This window comes from Petromyzon marinus, chromosome 78 (genome assembly GCF_048934315.1).
Source record: "Petromyzon marinus isolate PM22_M1 ecotype Great Lakes invasive population chromosome 78, UKy_Petmar_22M1.pri1.0, whole genome shotgun sequence".
In the NCBI taxonomy this organism is placed as follows: domain Eukaryota; kingdom Metazoa; phylum Chordata; class Hyperoartia; order Petromyzontiformes; family Petromyzontidae; genus Petromyzon; species Petromyzon marinus.
The window spans coordinates 4,529,389-4,551,888 of record NC_133744.1 but is presented as its reverse complement, the minus strand read 5'-3'; the positions used below and the strand labels follow the sequence as shown (position 1 = coordinate 4,551,888).

The 22,500-nt window shown below is 39.1% G+C and overlaps 1 protein-coding gene across 1 annotated transcript in view; it reads right to left on the bottom strand.

Annotated features, from left to right (window-relative positions):
- Positions 1–22,500, bottom strand: part of LOC142907375 (nardilysin-like) — a 141,818-nt gene that overhangs the window by 63,825 nt on the left and 55,493 nt on the right. Inside the window, exons 13-19 of the mRNA XM_076056856.1 lie at positions 20,405–20,525; positions 10,212–10,270; positions 7,460–7,514; positions 6,917–7,021; positions 4,799–4,925; positions 3,548–3,634; positions 1–261 (exon numbers count right to left, since the gene is read on the bottom strand). The exon at positions 1–261 is cut by the window's left edge and continues 15 nt beyond it. Of these exons, the coding sequence (XP_075912971.1) occupies positions 1–261; positions 3,548–3,634; positions 4,799–4,925; positions 6,917–7,021; positions 7,460–7,514; positions 10,212–10,270; positions 20,405–20,525 (815 nt within the window). The remainder of the gene's footprint in view (positions 262–3,547; positions 3,635–4,798; positions 4,926–6,916; positions 7,022–7,459; positions 7,515–10,211; positions 10,271–20,404; positions 20,526–22,500) is intronic.

Sequence of the window (22,500 nt, the reverse complement as noted above, 5' to 3'; positions counted from 1 at the left end):
ATGTCCGATCCAGCTTGTACCACAAACTCCCGCGCTCACCGCTCGCAATCAGCCGGGGAAAATCATCATCAGCCTCCTGCTGATGATGATGCTGCTCCTGCTGATGCTGCTGATCCTGCTGCTCCTGCTGATGATGCTGCTGCTGCTCCTGCTGATGCTGATGATGCTGATCCTGCTCCTGCTGATGATGCTGATCCTGCTGCTGCTGATCCTGCTGCTGCTGATGATGCTGCTGATTTCCCACAAGTGAGAAATCCGTAGCTGTGGCGTGGGGACAAGACGGAGATCAGCGGCAGGCACGGAACGACCGCCGATATATACTGTACACTACACTGTGCACTACACTGTACACTACACTGTGCACTACACTGTACACCACACCGCACACCACACTGTACACTACACTGCACACTACACTGTACACTACACCGCACACTACACTGTACACTACACCGCACACTACACTGTACACTACACCGCACACTACACTGTACACTACACTGCACACTACACTGTACACTACTATACACTACACTGTACACTACACTGTACACTACACTATACAATACACTGCACACTACACTGTACACTACACTATGCACTACACTACACAATACACTACTATACACTACACTACTATACACTACACCACTATACACTACACTACTATACACTACACTATACACTACTATACACTACACTACTATACACTACACTACTATACACTATACACTACACTACTATACACTACACTATACACTACACTACTACACACTACACTATACACTACATTACTATACACTACACTACTATACACTACACTACTATACACTACACTATACACTACACTATACACTACACTACTATACACTACACTACTACACACTACACTACTATACACTACACTACTATACACTACACTACTATACACTACACTACTATACACTACACTACTACACATTGCTACTATACACTACACTACTATACACTACACTATACACTACACTACTATACACTACTACACACTATACACTACACTACTATACACTACACTACTACACACTGCTACTATACACTACACTATACACTACACTACTATACACTACACTATACACTACTATACACTACACTACTATACACTACTATACAATACTACTATACACTACACTATACACTACACTACACTGTACACTACACTATACACTACACTACACAATACACTACTATACACTACACTACTATACACTACACCACTATACACTACACTACTATACACTACACTATACACTACTATACACTACACTACTATACACTACACTACTATACACTATACACTACACTACTATACACTACACTATACACTACACTACTACACTATACACTACATTACTATACACTACACTACTATACACTACACTACTATACACTACACTATACACTACACTATACACTACACTACTATACACTACACTACTACACACTACACTACTATACACTACACTACTATACACTACACTACTATACACTACACTACTATACACTACACTACTACACACTATACACTACACTACTATACACTACACTACTACACATTGCTACTATACACTACACTACTATACACTACACTATACACTACACTACTATACACTACTACACACTATACACTACACTACTATACACTACACTACTACACACTGCTACTATACACTACACTATACACTACACTACTATACACTACACTATACACTACTATACACTACACTACTATACACTACTATACAATACTACTATACACTACACTATACACTACACTACACTATACACTACACTACTATACACTACTATACACTATACTACTACACTACTATACACTACACTACTATACACTACACTACTATACACTACACTACTATACACTACACTACTATACACTACACTATACACTACACTATACACTACACTACTATACACTACACTACTATACACTACACTATACACTACACTACTATACACTACACTACTATACACTACACTACTATACACTACACTACTACACACTATACACTACACTACTATACACTACACTACTACACAATACACTACACTACTATACACTACACTATACACTACACTACTATACACTACTACACACTATACACTACACTACTATACACTACACTACTACACACTGCTACTATACACTACACTATACACTACACTACTATACACTACTATACACTACACTACTATACACTACACTATACACTACTATACACTACACTACTATACAATACTATACACTACACTACTATACACTACACTATACACTACACTACACTATACACTACACTACTATATACTACACTACTATACACTATACTACTACACACTACACTACTACTATACACTACACTACTATACACTACACTACTATACACTACACTACTACACACTACACTACTATACACTATACTACTACACACTACACTACTATACACTACACTACTATACACTACACTACTATACACTACACTACTATACACTACACTACTATACACTACACTACTATACACTACACTACTATACACTATACTACTATACACTACACTACTATACACTATACACTACTATACACTACACTATACACTACACTATACACTACACTACTATACACTACTATACACTATACACTACACTATACACTACACTATACACTACACTACTATACACTACACTACTATACACTACACTACTATACACTACACTACTATACACTACACTACTATACACTACACTACTATACACTATACTACTATACACTACTATACACTATACACTACTATACACTACACTATACACTACACTATACACTACACTACTATACACTACTATACACTACTATACACTATACACTACACTATACACTACTATACACTACACTACTATACACTACACTACTATACACTACTATACACTATACACTACACTATACACTACACTACTATACACTACACTACTATACACTACACTACTATACACTACACTACTATACACTATACTACTATACACTATACACTACTATACACTATACACTACTATACACTACACTATACACTACACTATACACTACACTACTATACACTACTATACACTATACACTACACTATACACTACTATACACTACACTACTATACACTACACTACTATACACTACACTACTATACACTACACTACTATACAATACACTACTATACAATACACTACTATACACTATACTACTATACACTACTATACACTATACACTACTATACACTACACTATACACTACACTATACACTACACTACTATACACTACTATACACTATACACTACACTATACACTACTATACACTACACTATACACTACACTATACACTACACTATACACTACACACTACACACTACACTATACACTACTATACACTATACACTACACACTACACTATACACTAGTGATGGTGGTGATGGCTGTGGTTGCCGTGGTGATGGCGGCGGTCGCCATGGTTACCGATGTACGGATTTGGCTCCGGTAGGTGCAGCTCTTGACTCAGCGGGAAGTCACCGGCCCACAGAGCTTCCCACGCCGGATCGATGTCTACACACGGGGTAACCAGGGGTAACCAGGGGTAACCATGGCAACCAGGGTAACAAGGGTAACCAGGGTAACAAGAGGTAACCAGGGGTAACCATGGTAACCAGGGTAACAAGAGGTAACCAGGGGTAACACACCCACAGAGCTCCCCACGCCGGATCGATGTCTACACACGGGGTAACCAGGGGTAACCAGGGGTAACCATGGTAACCAGGGTAACCAGGGGTAACCATGGTAACCAGGGTAACAAGAGGTAACCAGGGGTAACACACCCACAGAGCTCCCCACGCCGGATCGATGTCTACACACGGGGTAACCAGGGGTAACCAGGGGTAACCATGGTAACCAGGGTAACCAGGGGTAACCATGGTAACCAGGGTAACAAGAGGTAACCAGGGGTAACACACCCACAGAGCTCCCCACGCCGGATCGATGTCTACACACGGGGTAACCAGGGGTAACCATGGTAACAAGGGGGAATCATGGTAACCATGGTAACCAGGGTAACCAGGGGGAATCAGGGGTAACCATGGGTAAACCATGGTAAACAGGGGTAACCAGGGTAACCAGGGGTAACGAGGGTAACCAGGGGTGACCATGGTAACCAGGGGCAACCAGGGGTAACCATGGTAACCAGGGTGACCAGGATAACAAGAGGTAACAAGGGTGACCAGGGTAAACAGGGGTAACAAGGGTAACCATGGTAACCAGGAGTAACCAGGAGTAACCAGGGGTAACCAGGGGTAACCAGGGTGACCAGGATAACCAGGGATAACCACCATGACCACATTTGACCTCCCTGTGACCTCTCCACGACCCCCACCATGACCTCCACCATGACCCCCACCGTGACCTCCCCGTGACCTCCCCGTGACCCCACCATGACCTCCACCGTGACCCCCACCATGACCCCCACCATGACCTCCCCATGACCTCGCTCTGACCCCCACCATGACCTCCCCATGACCTCCCCATGACCCCACCGTGACCCCCACCGTGACCTCTCCGTGACCCCTACCGTGACCTCTCCGTGACCCCCACCGTGACCTCCCCGTGACCTCCACCATGACCTCCCCATGACCCCACCGTGACCCCCACAGTGACCTCCCCGTGACCCCACCGTAACCTCCCCGTGACCCCCACCGTGACCCCCCCGTGACCTCTCACCCTCCACGCTGTATCTGGTGTTGAAGTGCCGCTCGGTCACGTGATCTGAGCGAGCCGCGTGATTGGGCGACAGCAGCAGGAGGTTGGCCCGGCCCGGGGTCATGAGGTCCGTAGCCGCGGCGATCACCTGGGAGCGTCACCATGGCAACCACCATCATCACCATGACAATCATCACCACCATGGCAACCATCATCAACACCATGGCAACCACCATCAACACCATGGCAACCACCATCACCACCATGGAAACCATCATCACCACCTTGGCAACCATCATCACCATGGCAACCATCATCACCACCATGGCAACCACCATCACCATGGTAACCAACACCACCATGGCAACCACCACCATCACTATGACAACCATCATCACCACCATGGCAACCACCATCACCATGACAACCATCATCAACACCATGTCAACCAGCATCACCACCATGGCAACCATCATCACCATGGCAACCAACACCATGGCAACCATCATCACCACCATGGCATCCATCATCACCATGGCAACCAACACCATGGCAACCATCATCACCACCACGGCAACCACCACCATCACCATGGCAACCATCATCACCACGATGGCAACCATCATCAACACCATGGCAACCATCATCACCATGGCAACCAACACCATGGCAACCACCGCCATCACCATGGCAACCACCATCATCACCATGGCAACCATCATCACCACCATGGCAACCATCATCACCTCCATGGCAACCATCATTACCATGGCAACCAACACCATGGCAACCATCATCACCACCATGGCAACCACCACTATCACCATGGCACCCATCATCACCACGATGGCAACCATCATCATGAGTGGGTGAGTGGGTGAGTGAGTGAGTGGGTGAGTGAGTGAGTGGGTGAGTGGGTGAGTGAGTGGGTGAGTGAGTGAGTGAGTGGGTGCGTGAGTGAGTGAGTGGGTGAGTGAGTGAGTGAGTGGGTGAGTGAGTGGGTGAGTGAGTGAGTGAATGGGTGAGTGAGTGAGTGGGTGAGTGAGTGAGTGAGTGGGTGGGTGAGTGAGTGAGTGGGTGAGTGAGTGAGTGAGTGGGTGGGTGAGTGAGTGGGTGAGTGAGTGAGTGGGTGGGTGGGTGAGTGAGTGGGTGAGTAACTGGGTGAGTGAGTGGGTGAGTGGGTGAGTGAGTGAGTGGGTGAGTGAGTGAGTGGGTGAGTGAGTGAGTGGGTGGGTGAGTGAGTGGGTGAGTGAGTGAGTGGGTGGGTGGGTGAGTGAGTGGGTGAGTGAGTGAGTGGGTGGGTGGGTGAGTGAGTGGGTGAGTGAGTGGGTGAGTGAGTGGGTGAGTGAGTGAGTGAGTGGGTGAGTGAGTGAGTGAGTGGGTGGGTGGGTGAGTGAGTGTGTGAGTGAGTGAGTGTGTCAGTGAGTGTGTGACTGAGTGAGTGTATGTGTGAGTGAGTGTGTGACTGAGTGAGTGTGTCAGTGAGTGTGTGTGTGAGTGAATGAGTGTGTGAGTGAGTGAGTGTATGAGTAAGTGAGTGAGTGTATGAGTAAGTGAGTGTGTGACTGAGTGAGTGTGTCAGTGAGTGTGTGAGTGAATGAGTGTGTGAGTGTGTGAGTGAGTGTGTGACTGAGTGAGTAAGTGTGTGAGTGAGTGTGTGACTGAGTGAGTGAGTGTGCGAGTGAGTGAGTGTATGAGTGACTGAGTGAGTGTGTGTGTGAGTGAGTGAGTGAGTGTGAGTGAGTGAGTGTGTGAGTGACTGAGTGAGTGTGTGAGTGAGTGAGTGTGTCAGTGAGTGTGTGAGTGAGTGTGTCAGTGAGTGTGTCAGTGTGTGAGTGAGTGTGTCAGTGAGTGTGTGAGTGAGTGAGTGTGTGAGTGAGTGAGTGTGTCAGTGAGTGTGTCAGTGAGTGTGTGAGTGAGTGAGTGTGTCAGTGAGTGTGTGTCAGTGAGTGTGTGAGTGAGTGTGCGAGTGAGTGAGTGTGTGAGTGAGTGTGTCAGTGAGTGTGTCAGTGAGTGTGTGAGTGAGTGTGTGAGTGTGTGACTGAGTGAGTGTGTCAGTGAGTGTGTGACTGAGTGAGTGTGTCAGTGAGTGTGTGACTGAGTGAGTGTGTCAGTGAGTGTGTGAGTGTGTGAGGTCACCTCTGGCTGGTAGTCCATCAGCAGCTGGTCTCCCACTATCACGTCATGTGCAGGGTAACGCTGAAGATTCTCACACAAATTCTCCACCGTATCAAGTGGCTCATCCTGCATCATCATCGTCAGTAGTAGTATCATCATCAGTAGTAGTATCATCATCAGTAGTAGTATCATCATCAGTAGTATCATCATCATCATCAGTAGAAGTATCATGATCATCAGCAGTAGTATCATCATCATCAGTAGTAGTATCATCATCATCAGTAGTAGTATCATCATCATCAGTAGTAGTATCATCATCATCAGTAGTATCATCATCGTCAGTAGTAGTATCATCATCATCAGCAGAAGTATCGTCATCATCAGTAGTAGTATCATCATCATCAGTAGTATCATCATCAGTAGTAGTATCATCATCAGTAGTATCATCATCATCGTCAGTAGTAGTATCATCATCATCAGTAGTAGTATCATCATCAGTAGTATCATTATCATCAATAGTAGTATCATCATCAGTAGTAGTATCATCATCATCATCAGCATTACCTGGTCTTGAAATCTGAAGTCGTTGGCTTCAATTTGCTGAATCTCACGAAATATCCTGGAGAGAGACACGGGGAGAGAGACACGGGGAGAGAGACACGGGGAGAGAGACACGGGGAGAGAGACACGGGGAGACACGGGGAGAGACACGGGGAGAGAGACACGGGGAGAGAGAGAGACACGGGGAGAGAGAGAGACACGGGGAGAGAGACACGGGGAGAGAGAGACACGGGGGGAGAGAGAGACACGGGGAGAGAGAGAGACACGGGGAGAGAGAGACACGGGGAGAGAGAGAGACACGGGGAGAGAGAGAGACACGGGGAGAGAGACACGGGGAGAGAGAGAGAGACACGGGGAGAGAGAGAGACATGGGGAGAGAGAGAGAGACACGGGGAGAGAGAGAGACACGGGGAGAGAGAGAGACACGGGGAGAGAGAGAGACACGGGGAAAGAGAGAGACACGGGGAGAGAGAGAGAGACACGGGGAGAGAGAGACACGGGGAGAGAGACACGGGGAGAGAGACACGGAGTTTTAGAATGATAGTAATGAGGATTACCTTGGTGACTTAGTGATGGTGTTACCATAGTGATGGTGTTACCATGGTGATAGTGTTACCATAGTGATAGTGTTACCATAGTGATGGTGTTACTATAGTGATGGTGTTACCATAGTGATAGTGTTACCATAGTGATAGTGTTACCATAGTGATAGTGTTGCCATGGTGATGGTGTTACCATGGTGATAGTGGTACCATAGTGATAGTGTTACCATAGTGATGGTGTTACCATAGTGATGGTGTTACCATAGTGATGGTGTTACCATAGTGATAGTGTTACCATAGTGATAGTGTTGCCATGGTGATGGTGTTACCATAGTGATGGTGTTACCATAGTGATAGTGTTACCATAGTGATAGTGTTACCATAGTGATAGTGTTACCACAGTGATAGTGTTACCATGGTGATAGTGTTGCCATGGTGATGGTGTTACCACAGTGATAGTGTTACCATAGTGATAGTGTTACCATAGTGATAGTGTTACCATAGTGATAGTGTTACCATAGTGATAGTGTTACCATAATGATAGTGTTACCATAGTGATAGTGTTACCATAGTGATGGTGTTGCCATAGTGATAGTGTTACTATAGTGATAGTGTTACCATGGTGAGTGTTACCATGGTGATAGTGTTACCATAGTGATAGTGTTACCATAGTGATAGTGTTACCATAGTGATGGTGTTACCATAGTGATAGTGTTACCATAGTGATAGTGTTACCATAGTGATAGTGTTGCCATGGTGATAGTGTTACCATAGTGATAGTGTTGCCATAGTGATAGTGTTACCATAGTGATAGTGTTACCATAGTGATGGTGTTAGCATAGTGATAGTGTTACCATAGTGATAGTGTTACCATAGTGATAGTGTTACCATAGTGATAGTGTTACCATAGTGATAGTGTTACCATAGTGATATTTACCATAGTGATAGCGTTACCATAGTGATAGTGTTACCATAGTGATAGTGTTGCCATAGTGATAGTGTTACCATAGTGATAGTGTTACCATGGTGATAGTGTTACCATAGTGATAGTGTTACCATAGCGGTAGTGTTACCATAGTGATAGTGTTACCATAGTGATAGTGTTGCCATAGTGATAGTGTTACCGTAGTGATAGTGTTACCATAGTGATAGTGTTACTATAGTGATGGTGTTGCCATGGTGATAGTGTTGCCATAGTGATAGTGTTACTATAGTGATAGTGTTACTATAGTGATGGTGTTACCATAGTGATGGTGTTACCATAGTGATAGTGTTGCCATAGTGATAGTGTTACCATAGTGATAGTGTTACCATAGTGATAGTGTTACCATAGTGATAGTGTTACCATAGTGATGGTGTTACCATAGTGATAGTGTTACCATAGTGATAGTGTTACCATAGTGATAGTGTTGCCATGGTGATAGTGTTACCATAGTGATAGTGTTGCCATAGTGATAGTGTTACTATAGTGATAGTGTTACCATAGTGATAGTGTTACCATAGTGATGGTGTTAGCATAGTGATAGTGTTACCATAGTGATAGTGTTACCATAGTGATAGTGTTACCATAGTGATAGTGTTACCATAGTGATAGTGTTACCATAGTGATAGTTACCATAGTGATAGTGTTACCATAGTGATAGTGTTACCATAGTGATAGTGTTGCCATAGTGATAGTGTTACCATAGTGATAGTGTTACCATAGTGATAGGGTTACCACAGTGATGGTGTTACCATAGTGATAGTGTTACCATAGTGATAGTGTTACCATGGTGATAGTGTTACCATAGTGATAGTGTTACCATAGTGGTAGTGTTACCATAGTGATAGTGTTACCATAGTGATGGTGTTAGCATAGTGATGGTGTTACCATAGTGATAGTGTTACCATAGTGATAGTGTTACCATAGTGATAGTGTTACCATAGTGATAGTGTTACCATAGTGATGGTTACCATAGTGATAGTGTTACCATAGTGATAGTGTTACCGTAGTGATAGTGTTACCATGGTGATAGTGTTGCCATGGTGATAGTGTTACCATAGTGATAGTGTTACCATAGTGATAGTGTTACCATAGTGATGGTGTTGCTATGGTGATAGTGTTGCTATGGTGATGGTGTTGCCATCCATAGTGATAGTGTTACCATAGTGATAGTGTTGCCATAGTGATGGTGTTGCTATGGTGATGGTGTTGCCATGGCAACTGTTATCACCTTTCCTGTGGTCCCAGCTGCTGCAGCATCTTCAAGTACTGGAACACCACGTGACACACCTACACACAGTTATATATTATTATTATTATATATTATTATATATAGTATATAGTATAGTATATATATACTATACTATATAGTATATATATAGTATCTATACACACCTACACACACAGTTCAATATTATTATATAGTATTATATATAGTATATAATATAGTATAGATACTATATAATATATATAGTATCTATACACACCTACACACACTCACAGTTATATATTATATAGTATTATATATATTATAGTATAGATACTATATATAATATATATAGTATATATACACACCTACACACACTCACAGTTCAATATTATATAGTATTATATATATTATAGTATATATTATAGTATATATACTATATATAGTATATATACTATAATATATAGTATACACACCTACACACACTCACAGTTCAATATTATATAGTATTATATATATTATAGTATATATTATAGTATATATACTATATATAGTATATATACTATATAGTATACACACCTACACACACTCACAGTTCAATATTATATAGTATTATATATTATATAGTATAGATACTATATAATATATATAGTATATATACACACCTACACACACACAGTTCAATATTATATAGTATTATATATATTATAGTATAGATACTATATAATATATATAATATATAGTATACACACCTACACACACACAGTTCAATATTATTATTATATATTATTATATATAGTATATATATACTATATATTATTATATACTATAGTATAGATACTAATTATATAGTATATATAGTATACACACCTACACACACTCACAGTTCAATATTATTATTATATAGTATTATATATAGTATATATATACTATAGTATATATACTAATTATATAGTATATATACACACCTACACACACACACAGTTCAATATTATTATTATCTATTATTATATATAGTATATATACTATATATTATATATAGTATATATATAGATACTATATATTATAGATACACACACCTACACACACTCACAGTTCAATATTATATAGTATTATATATATTATAGTATAGATACTATATAATATATATAGTATATATACACACACCTACACACACACACAGTTATATTATTATTATATAATATAGTATAGATACTATATAATATAGTATATGTACTATATTATATAGTATAGTATCTATACAAAAACAAAGACAAAGATCCCCCATATAGCCTTAACAGACTGTAGGGGCAAGTGCTGTTAGCGAGCGCCTATGAAGGCCGGAACGGTACACGAGGGGGTGGGTGGCCAGCACCACGCCCGACCGCCTTTGTCTCCCCAGTGACGATGTTTACACACCGCACCAGGTACTCATTTGTGGCTGAGTCGACCTAGGGGAGGCCCGGGACCGGTTCAGATAATCGTCGCTGGTGTTGGCCGTGAGCGGGAATCGAACCCGGGTCGCCAGGTTCATAGCGCAGCCTAGCGCTAACCACTACACTACCGTACACACACACACACACAGTTATATTATTATTATATATAGTATCTATACTATATATAGTATATACACACACCTACACACACACTTATATATTATTATATAGTATCTATACTATACATATAGTATCTATACTATATATTATAGTATAGATACACACACACATTTATATATTATATATAGTATCTATACTATATATCATAGTATCTATACTATATATAGTATCTATACTATATATTATTGTACAGATACACACACCTACACACACACATTTATATATTATATATAGTATCTATACTATATATCAAAGTATCTATACTATATATTATAGTATAGATACACACACCTACACACACACATTTATATATTATATATAGTATCCACTAACTCTACAGTAGTATCTACTGACTCTATAGTAGTATCTACTGACTCTACATTAGTATCTACTGACTCTATAGTAGTATCTACTGACTCTATAGTAGTATCTACTGACTCTATAGTAGTATCTACTGACTCTACAGTAGTATCTACTGACTCTATAGTAGTATCTACTGACTCTATAGTAGTATCTACTGACTCTACAGTAGTATCTACTGACTCTATAGTAGTATCTGTCTCTATAATAGTATCTACTGACTCTACAGTAGTATCTACTGACTCTATAATAGTATCTACTGACTCTATAGTAGTATCTACTGACTCTATAGTAGTATCTACTGACTCTACAGTAGTATCTGTCTCTATAATAGTATCTACTGACTCTATAGTAGTATCTACTGACTCTACAGTAGTATCTGTCTCTATAATAGTATATCTGACTCTACAGTAGTATCTACTGACTCTACAGTAGTATCTACTGTCTCTATAATAGTATCTACTGACACTATAGTAGTATCTGTCTCTATAATAGTATCTACTGTCTCTATAATAGTATCTACTGACTCTACAGTAGTATCTGTCTCTATAATAGTATATACTGACTCTATAATAGTATCTACTGACTCTATAGTAGTATCTACTGATTCTACAGTAGTATGTCTCTATAATAGTATCTACTGACTCTACAGTAGTAACTACTGACTCTATAGTAGTATCTACTGACTCTACAGTAGTATCTACTGACTCTATAATAGTATCTACTGACTCTATAGTAGTATCTACTAACTCTACAGTAGTATCTAGTGACACTATAGTAGTATCTAATGACTCTACAGTAGTATCTACTGACACTATAGCAGTATCTACTGACTCTATAGTAGTATCTACTGACTCTATAATAGTATCTACTGACTCTATAATAGTATCTACTGACTCTATAGTAGTATCTACTGACTCTATAGTAGTATCTACTGACTCTACAGTAGTATCTACTGACTCTATAATAGTATCTACTGACTCTATAATAGTATCTACTGACTCTACAGTAGTATCTGACTCTATAATAGTATCTACTGACTCTATAATAGTATCTACTGACTCTAAAGTAGTATCTACTGACTCTATAGTACTATCTACTGACTCTACAATAGTATCTACTGACTCTACAGTAGTATCTACTGACTCTATAGTAGTATCTACTGACTCTACCGTAGCATCTGTCTCTATAATAGTATCTACTGACTCTACAGTAGTATCTGTCTCTATAATAGTATCTACTGACTCTACAGTAGTATCTGTCTCTATAATAGTATCTACTGACTCTATAGTAGTATCTACTGACTCTATAGTAGTATCTACTGACTCTATAATAGTATCTACTGACTCTATAGTAGTATCTACTGACTCTACAGTAGTATCTGTCTCTATAATAGTATCTACTGACTCTATAATAGTATCTACTAACTCTACAGTAGTATCTACTGACTCTACAGTAGTATCTACTGACTCTACAGTAGTATCTACTGACTCTACAGTAGTATCTACTGTCTCTATAGTAGTATCTACTAACTCTACAGCAGTATCTACTGACTCTATAGTAGTATCTAGTGACTCTACAGTAGTATCTACTGACTCTACAGTAGTATCTACTGACTCTACAATAGTATCTACTGACTCTATAGTAGTATCTACTGACTCTATAGTAGTATCTACTGACTCTATAGTAGTAGCTGTCTCTATAGTAGTATCTACTGACTCTATAGTAGTATCTACTGACTCTATGGAAGTATCTACTGACTCTACAGTAATATCTACTGACTCTATAGTAGTATCTACTGACTCTACAGTAGTATCTACTGACTCTACAGTAGTATCTACTGACTCTATAGTAGTATCTACTGACTCTATGGAAGTATCTACTGACTCTACAGTAATATCTACTGACTCTATAGTAGTATCTACTGACTCTAAAGTAGTATCTACTGACTCTATAGTAGTATCTACTGACTCTATAGTAGTATCTGTCTCTATAGTAGTATCTACTGACTCTACAGTAGTATCTACTGACTCTACAGTAGTATCTACTGACTCTATAGTAGTATCTACTGACTCTATAGTATCTACTGACTCTACAGTAGTATGTACTGACTCTACAGTAGTATCTACTGACTCTACAGTAGTATCTGACTCTACAGTACTATCTACTGACTCTACAGTAGTATCTACTGACTCTATAGTAGTATCTACTGACTCTACAGTAGTATCTTCTGACTCTACATTAGTATCTACTGACTCTATAGTAGTATCTACTGACTCTACAGTAGTATCTACTGACTCTATAGTAGTATCTACTGACTATAGAAGTAACTACTGACTCTATAGAAGTATCTACTGACTCTACAGTAGTATCTACTGACTCTACAGTAGTATCTACTGACTCTATAGTAGTATCTACTGACTCTATAGTAGTATCTACTGACTATACAGTAGTATCTACTGACTCTACAGTAGTATCTACTGACTCTATAGTAGTATCTACTGACTGTATAGTAGTATCTACTGACTCTACAATAGTATCTACTGACTCTAAAGTAGTATCTACTGACTCTATAGTAGTATCTACTGACTCTATAGTAGTATCTGTCTCTATAGTAGTATCTACTGACTCTATAGTAGTATCTACTGACTCTACAGTAGTATCTACTGACACTATAGTAGTATCTACTGACTGTATAGTAGTATATAGTGAATCTATAGTAGTATCTACTGACACTATAGTAGTATCTACTGCCTCTATAGTAGTATCTACTGACTCTATAGTAGTATCTTCTGACTCTATAGTAGTATCTACTGACTCTATAGTAGTATCTACTGACTCTATAGTAGTATCTACTGACTCTATAGTAGTATCTACTGACTCTATAGTAGTATCCGTCTCTATAATAGTATCTACTGACTCTACAGTAGTATCTGTCTCTATAATAGTATTTACTGACTCTACAGTAGTATCTACTGACTCTACAGTAATATCTACTGACTCTATAGTAGTATCTACTGACTCTACAATAGTATCTACTGACTCTAAAGTAGTATCTTCTGACTCTATAGTAGTATCTACTGACTCTACAGTAGTATCTACTGACTCTACAGTAGTATCTACTGACTCTACAGTAGTATCTACTGACTCTACAGTAGTATCTACTGACTCTATAGTAGTTTCTACTGACTCTATAGTACTATCTACTGACTCTACAATAGTATCTACTGACTCTAAAGTAGTATCTTCTGACTCTATAGTAGTATCTACTGACTCTACAGTAGTATCTACTGACTCTACAGTAGTATCTACAGACTCTACAGTAGTATCTGTCTCTAAAAAAGTATCTACTGACTCTATAGTAGTATCTACTGACTCTATAGTAGTATCTACTGACTCTATAATAGTATCTACTGACTCTACAGTAGTATCTACTAACTCTACAGTAGTATCTACTGACTCTATAGTAGTATCTACTGACTCTATAGTAGTATCTACTGACTCTATAGTAGTATCTAGTGACTCTATAGTAGTATCTACTGACTCTACAGTAGTATCTACTGACTCTACACTAGTATCTACTAACTCTACAGTAGTATCTACTGACTCTACAATAGTATCTACTGACTCTAAAGTAGTATCTACTGACTCTATAGTAGTATCTACTGACTCTATAGTAGTATCTGTCTCTATAGTAGTATCTACTGACTCTACAGTAGTATCTACTGACTCTAAAGTAGTATCTACTGACTCTACAGTAGTATCTACTGACTCTATAGTAGTATCTACTGACTCTATAGTAGTATCTACTGACTCTACAGTAGTATCTACTGACTGTATAGTAGTATCTGCTGACTCTATAGTAGTATCTACTGACTCTACAGTAGTATCTACTGACTCTACAGTAGTATCTACTGACTCTACAGTAGTATCTACTGACTCTATAGTAGTATCTACTGACTCTATAGTAGTATCTACTGACTCTACAGTAGTATCTACTGACTGTATAGTAGTATCTGCTGACTCTATAGTAGTATCTACTGACTCTACAGTAGTATCTACTAACTCTACAGTAGTAACTACTGACTCTATAATAGTATCTACTGACTCTACAGTAGTATCTACTGACTCTATAGTAGTATCTACTGACTCTATCGTACTATCTACTGACTCTACAATAGTATCTACTGACTCTAAAGTAGTATCTACTGACTCTATAGTAGTATCTACTGACTCTACAGTAGTATCTACTGACTCTATAGTAGTATCTACTGACTCTATAGTAGTAGCTGTCTCTATAGTAGTATCTACTGACTCTATAGTAGTATCTGACTCTACAGTACTATCTACTGACTCTACAGTAGTATCTACTGACTCTATAGTAGTATCTACTGACTCTACATTAGTATCTACTGACTCTACAGTAGTATCTACTGACTCTATAGTAGTATCTACTGACTCTATAGTAGTATCTACTGACTCTACAGTAGAATCTGTCTCTATAATAGTATCTACTGACTCTGTAGTAGTATCTACTGACTCTACAGTAGTATCTGTCTCTATAATAGTATCTACTGACTCTACAGTAGTATCTACTGACTCTACAGTAGTATCTACTGACTCTATAGTAGTATCTAGTGACTCTAAAGTAGTATCTACTGACTCTACAGTAGTATCTAGTGACTTTATAGTAGTATCTACTAACTCTACAGTAGTATCTACTGACTCTATAGTAGTATCTACTGACTCTATAGTAGTATCTAGTGACTCTACAGTAGTATCTACTGACTCTACAGTAGTATCTACTGACTCTACAATAGTATCTACTGACTCTATAGTAGTATCTACTGACTCTATAGTAGTATCTACTGACTCTATAGTAGTAGCTGTCTCTATAGTAGTATCTACTGACTCTATAGTAGTATCTACTGACTCTATGGAAGTATCTACTGACTCTACAGTAATATCTACTGACTCTATAGTAGTATCTACTGACTCTATAGTAGTATCTACTGACTCTACAGTAGTATCTACTGACTCTACAGTAGTATCTACTGACTCTATAGTAGTATCTACTGACTCTATGGAAGTATCTACTGACTCTAAAGTAGTATCTACTGACTCTATAGTAGTATCTACTGACTCTATAGTAGTATCTGTCTCTATAGTAGTATCTACTGACTCTACAGTAGTATCTACTGACTCTACAGTAGTATCTACTGACTCTACAGTAGTATCTACTGACTCTATAGTAGTATCTACTGACTCTATAGTAGTATCTACTGACTCTATAGTATCTACTGACTCTACAGTAGTATCTACTGACTCTACAGTAGTATCTACTGACTCTACAGTAGTATCTGACTCTACAGTACTATCTACTGACTCTACAGTAGTATCTACTGACTCTACAGTAGTATCTTCTGACTCTACATTAGTATCTACTGACTCTATAGTAGTATCTACTGACTCTATAGTAGTATCTACTGACTCTACAGTAGTATCTACTGACTCTATAGCGATATCTACTGAATCTATAGTAGTATCTACTGACTCTACAGTAGTATCTACTGACTCTACAGTAGTATCTACTGACTCTATAGTAGTATCTACTGACTCTATGGAAGTATCTACTGACTCTACAGTAATATCTACTGACTCTATAGTAGTATCTACTGACTCTATAGTAGTATCTACTGACTCTACAGTAGTATCTACTGACTCTACAGTAGTATCTACTGACTCTATAGTAGTATCTACTGACTCTATGGAAGTATCTACTGACTCTAAAGTAGTATCTACTGACTTTATAGTAGTATCTACTGACTCTATAGTAGTATCTGTCTCTATAGTAGTATCTACTGACTCTACAGTAGTATCTACTGACTCTACAGTAGTATCTACTGACTCTATAGTAGTATCTACTGACTCTATAGTAGTATCTACTGACTCTATAGTATCTACTGACTCTACAGTAGTATCTACTGACTCTACAGTAGTATCTACTGACTCTACAGTAGTATCTGACTCTACAGTACTATCTACTGACTCTACAGTAGTATCTACTGACTCTACAGTAGTATCTTCTGACTCTACATTAGTATCTACTGACTCTATAGTAGTATCTACTGACTCTATAGTAGTATCTACTGACTCTACAGTAGTATCTACTGACTCTATAGCGATATCTACTGAATCTATAGTAGTATCTACTGACTCTACAGTAGTATCTACTGACTCTACAGTAGTATCTACTGACTCTATAGTAGTATCTACTGACTCTACAGTAGTATCTGTCTCTATAATAGTATCTACTGACTCTATAGTAGTATCTACTGACTCTACAGTAGTATTTGTCTCTATAATAGTATCTACTGACTCTACAGTAGTATCTACTGACTCTACAGTAGTATCTACTGACTCTATAGTAGTATCTACTAACTCTACAGTAGTATCTAGTGACTCTATAGTAGTATCTACTGACTCTACAGTAGTATCTGTCTCTATAATAGTATCTACTGACTCTACAGTAGTATCTACTGACTCTACAGTAGTATCTACTGACTCTACAGTAGTATCTACTGACTCTATAGTAGTATCTACTGACTCTACAGTAGTATCTACTGACTCTACAGTAGTATCTACTGACTCTAAAGTAGTATCTACTGACTGTATAGTAGTATCTACTGACTCTATAGTAGTATCTACTGACTCTACAGTAGTATCTACTGACTCTGTAGTAGTATCTACTGACTCTATAGTAGTATCTGTCTCTATAATAGTATCTACTGACTCTACAGTAGTATCTGTCTCTATAATAGTATCTACTGACTCTATAATAGTATCTACTGTCTCTACAGTAGTATCTACTGACTCTACAGTAGTATCTACTGACTCTACAGTAGTATCTACTGACTCTACAGTAGTATCTACTGACTCTATAGTAGTATCTACTGACTCTACAGTAGTATCTACTGACTCTACAGTAGTATCTGTCTCTATAATAGTATCTACTGACTCTGTAGTAGTATCTGTCTCTATAATAGTATCTACTGACTCTACAGTAGTATCTGTCTCTATAATAGTATCTACTGACTCTACAGTAGTAACTACTGACTCTATAATAATATCTACTGACTCTACAGTAGTATCTACTGACTCTATAGAAGTATCTACTGACTGTATAGTAGTATCTACTGGCTCTGTAGTAGTATCTACTGATTCTACAATAGTATCTACTGACTCTGTAGTAGTATCTACTGATTCTACAATAGTATCTACTGACTCTGTAGTAGTATCTACTGATTCTACAATAGTATCTACTGACTCTGTAGTAGTATCTACTGACTCTACAATAGTATCTGTCTCTATAATAGTATCTACAGACTCTATAGTAGTATATGTCTCTATAATAGTATCTACTGACTTTACAGTAGTATCTGTCTCTATAATAGTATCTACTGACTCTACAGTAGTATCTGTCTCTATAATAATATCTACTGACTCTACAGTAGTAACTATTGACTCTATAATATCTACTGACTCTACAGTAGTAACTACTGACTCTATAATAATATCTACTGACTCCTCAGTAGTATCTACTGACTCTATAGAAGTATCTACTGACTGTATAGTAGTATCTACTGACTCTGTAGTAGTATCTACTGATTCTACAATAGTATCTACTGACTCTGTAGTAGTATCTACTGATTCTACAATAGTATCTACTGACTCTGTAGTAGTATCTACTGATTCTACAATAGTATCTACTGACTCTGTAGTAGTATCTACTGACTCTACAATAGTATCTGTCTCTATAATAGTATCTACAGACTCTATAGTAGTATCTGTCTCTATAATAGTATCTACTGACTCTATAGTAGTATCTGTCTCTATAATAGTATCTACTGACTCTACAGTAGTATGTCTCTATAATAGTATCTACTGACTCTACAGTAGTAACTACTGACTCTACAGTAGTATCTACTGACTCTATAGTAGTATCTACTGACTCTATAATAGTATCTACTGACTCTACAGTAGTATCTGACTCTATAATAGTATCTACTGACTCTATAATAGTATCTACTGATTCTACAATAGTATCTACTGACTCTGTAGTAGTATCTACTGACTCTATAATAGTATCTACTGACTCTGTAGTAGTATCTACTGACTCTACAGTAGTATCTGACTCTATAATAGTATCTACTGACTCTGTAGTAGTATCGACAGCAGTACCGGGTAGAAGTTTTCCAAGCCCGTATCCGTCAGCGTGATGCAGAAGCTGAATAGCGAGTGAGTTGAGTTTTGCTCAAATCCAGACTCAGAGTTTCCACAGCTCAGCGAAGTCGCCCACAGTCTAGGAAGAATCATCATCATCATCATCAGTAGTAGTATCATCATCAGTAGTAGTATCATCATCATCATCATCAATAGTATCATCATCAGCAGTAGTATCATCATCAGTAGCAGTAGTATCATCATCAGTAGTAGTATCATCATCATCATCATCAGTAGTAGTATCATCATCAGTAGTATTATCATCATCAGTAGCATCATCATCAGTAGTATCATCATCAGTAGTAGTATCATCATCATCATCATCAGTAGTATTATCATCAGTAGTAGTATCATCATCATCAGTAGTAGTATCATCATCATCAGTAGTATTATCATCAGTAGTAGTATCATCATCATCATCAGTAGTAGTATCATCATCAGTAGCATCATCATCAGTAGTATCATCATCATCAGTAGTAGTATCATCATCATCAGTAGTATTATCATCAGTAGTAGTATCATCATCATCATCAGTAGTAGTATCATCATCAGTAGCATCATCATCAGTAGTATCATCATCATCATCAGTAGAAGTATCATCATCATCATCAGTAGTAGTATCACCATCATCAGTAGTAGTATCATCATCATCAGTAGTATTATCATCAGTAGTAGTATCATCATCATCATCATCAGTAGTAGTATCATCATCAGTAGCATCATCATCAGTAGTATCATCATCATCATCAGTAGAAGTATCATCATCATCATCAGTAGTAGTATCATCATCAGTAGTAGTATCATCATCATCATCATCAGTAGTATCATCATCAGCAGTAATATCATCATCATCATCATCAGTAGTAGTATCATCATCATCAGTAGTAGTATCATCATCATTAGTAGTAGTATCATCCTCATCAGTAGTATCATCATCAGTAGTAGTATCATCATCATCATCATCAGTAGTAGTATCATCATCAGTAGCATCATCATCAGTAGTATCATCATCATCATCATCAGTAGAAGTATCATCATCATCATCAGTAGTAGTATCACCATCATCAGTAGTAGTATCATCATCATCATCAGTAGTATCATCATCAGTAGTAGTATCATCATCATCATCAGTAGTAGTATCATCATCATCATCAGTAGTAGTATCTGTGTCTCTGTGTCTCTCTCTCTCTCTCCGTGTCTCTCTCTCCCCGTGTCTCTCTCTCTCCCCGTGTCTCTCTCTCTCCCCGTGTCTCTCTCTCTCCCCATGTCTCTCTCCCCGTGTCTTTCTCTCTCCCCGTGTCTCTCTCTCCCCGTGTCTCTCTCCCCGTGTCTCTCTCCCCGTGTCTCTCTCTCTCCCCGTGTCTCTCTCCCCGTGTCTCTCTCTCTCCCCGTGTCTCTCTCCCCGTGTCTCTCTCTCTCCCCGTGTCTCTCTCCCCGTGTCTCTCTCCCCGTGTCTCTCTCTCTCCCCGTGTCTCAGAGTGGCTGTAACGTTGTGTGTCTCTCTGTCTCTGTGTGTCTCTGTGTGTCTCTGTGTGTCTCTCTGTGTGTCTCTGTGTGTCTCTATGTGTGTTTGTGTGTGTCTCTCTTTCTCTGTGTCTCTCTGTGTGTGTCTCTGTGTGTGTCTCTCTGTGTGTCTCTCTGTGTGTCTCTCTGTGTGAGTCTCTGTGTGTCTCTGTGTGTGTCTCTGTGTGTGTCTCAGTGTCTCCGTGTGTGTGTCTGTGTGTGTGTCTGTGTGTGTGTCTCTGTGTGTGTCTCTGTGTGTCTCTGTGTGTGTCTCTGTGTCTCTGTGTGAGTCCGTGTGTGTGTCTCTGTGTGTCTCTCTGTGTGTCTCTGTGTCTCTGTGTGAGTCTCTGTGTGTGTCTCTGTGTGTGTCTGTGTCTCTGTGTGTCTCTGTCTCCGTGTCTCTGTGTGTCTCTGTGTGTGTCTCTGTGTGTGTCTCTCTGTGTGTATCTGTGTGTCTCTGTGTGTCTGTCTGTGTGTCTCTGTGTGTGTGTGTCTGTCTGTGTGTCTCTGTGTGAGTCTCTGTGTGTGTCTCTGTGTGTGTCTCTGTGTGA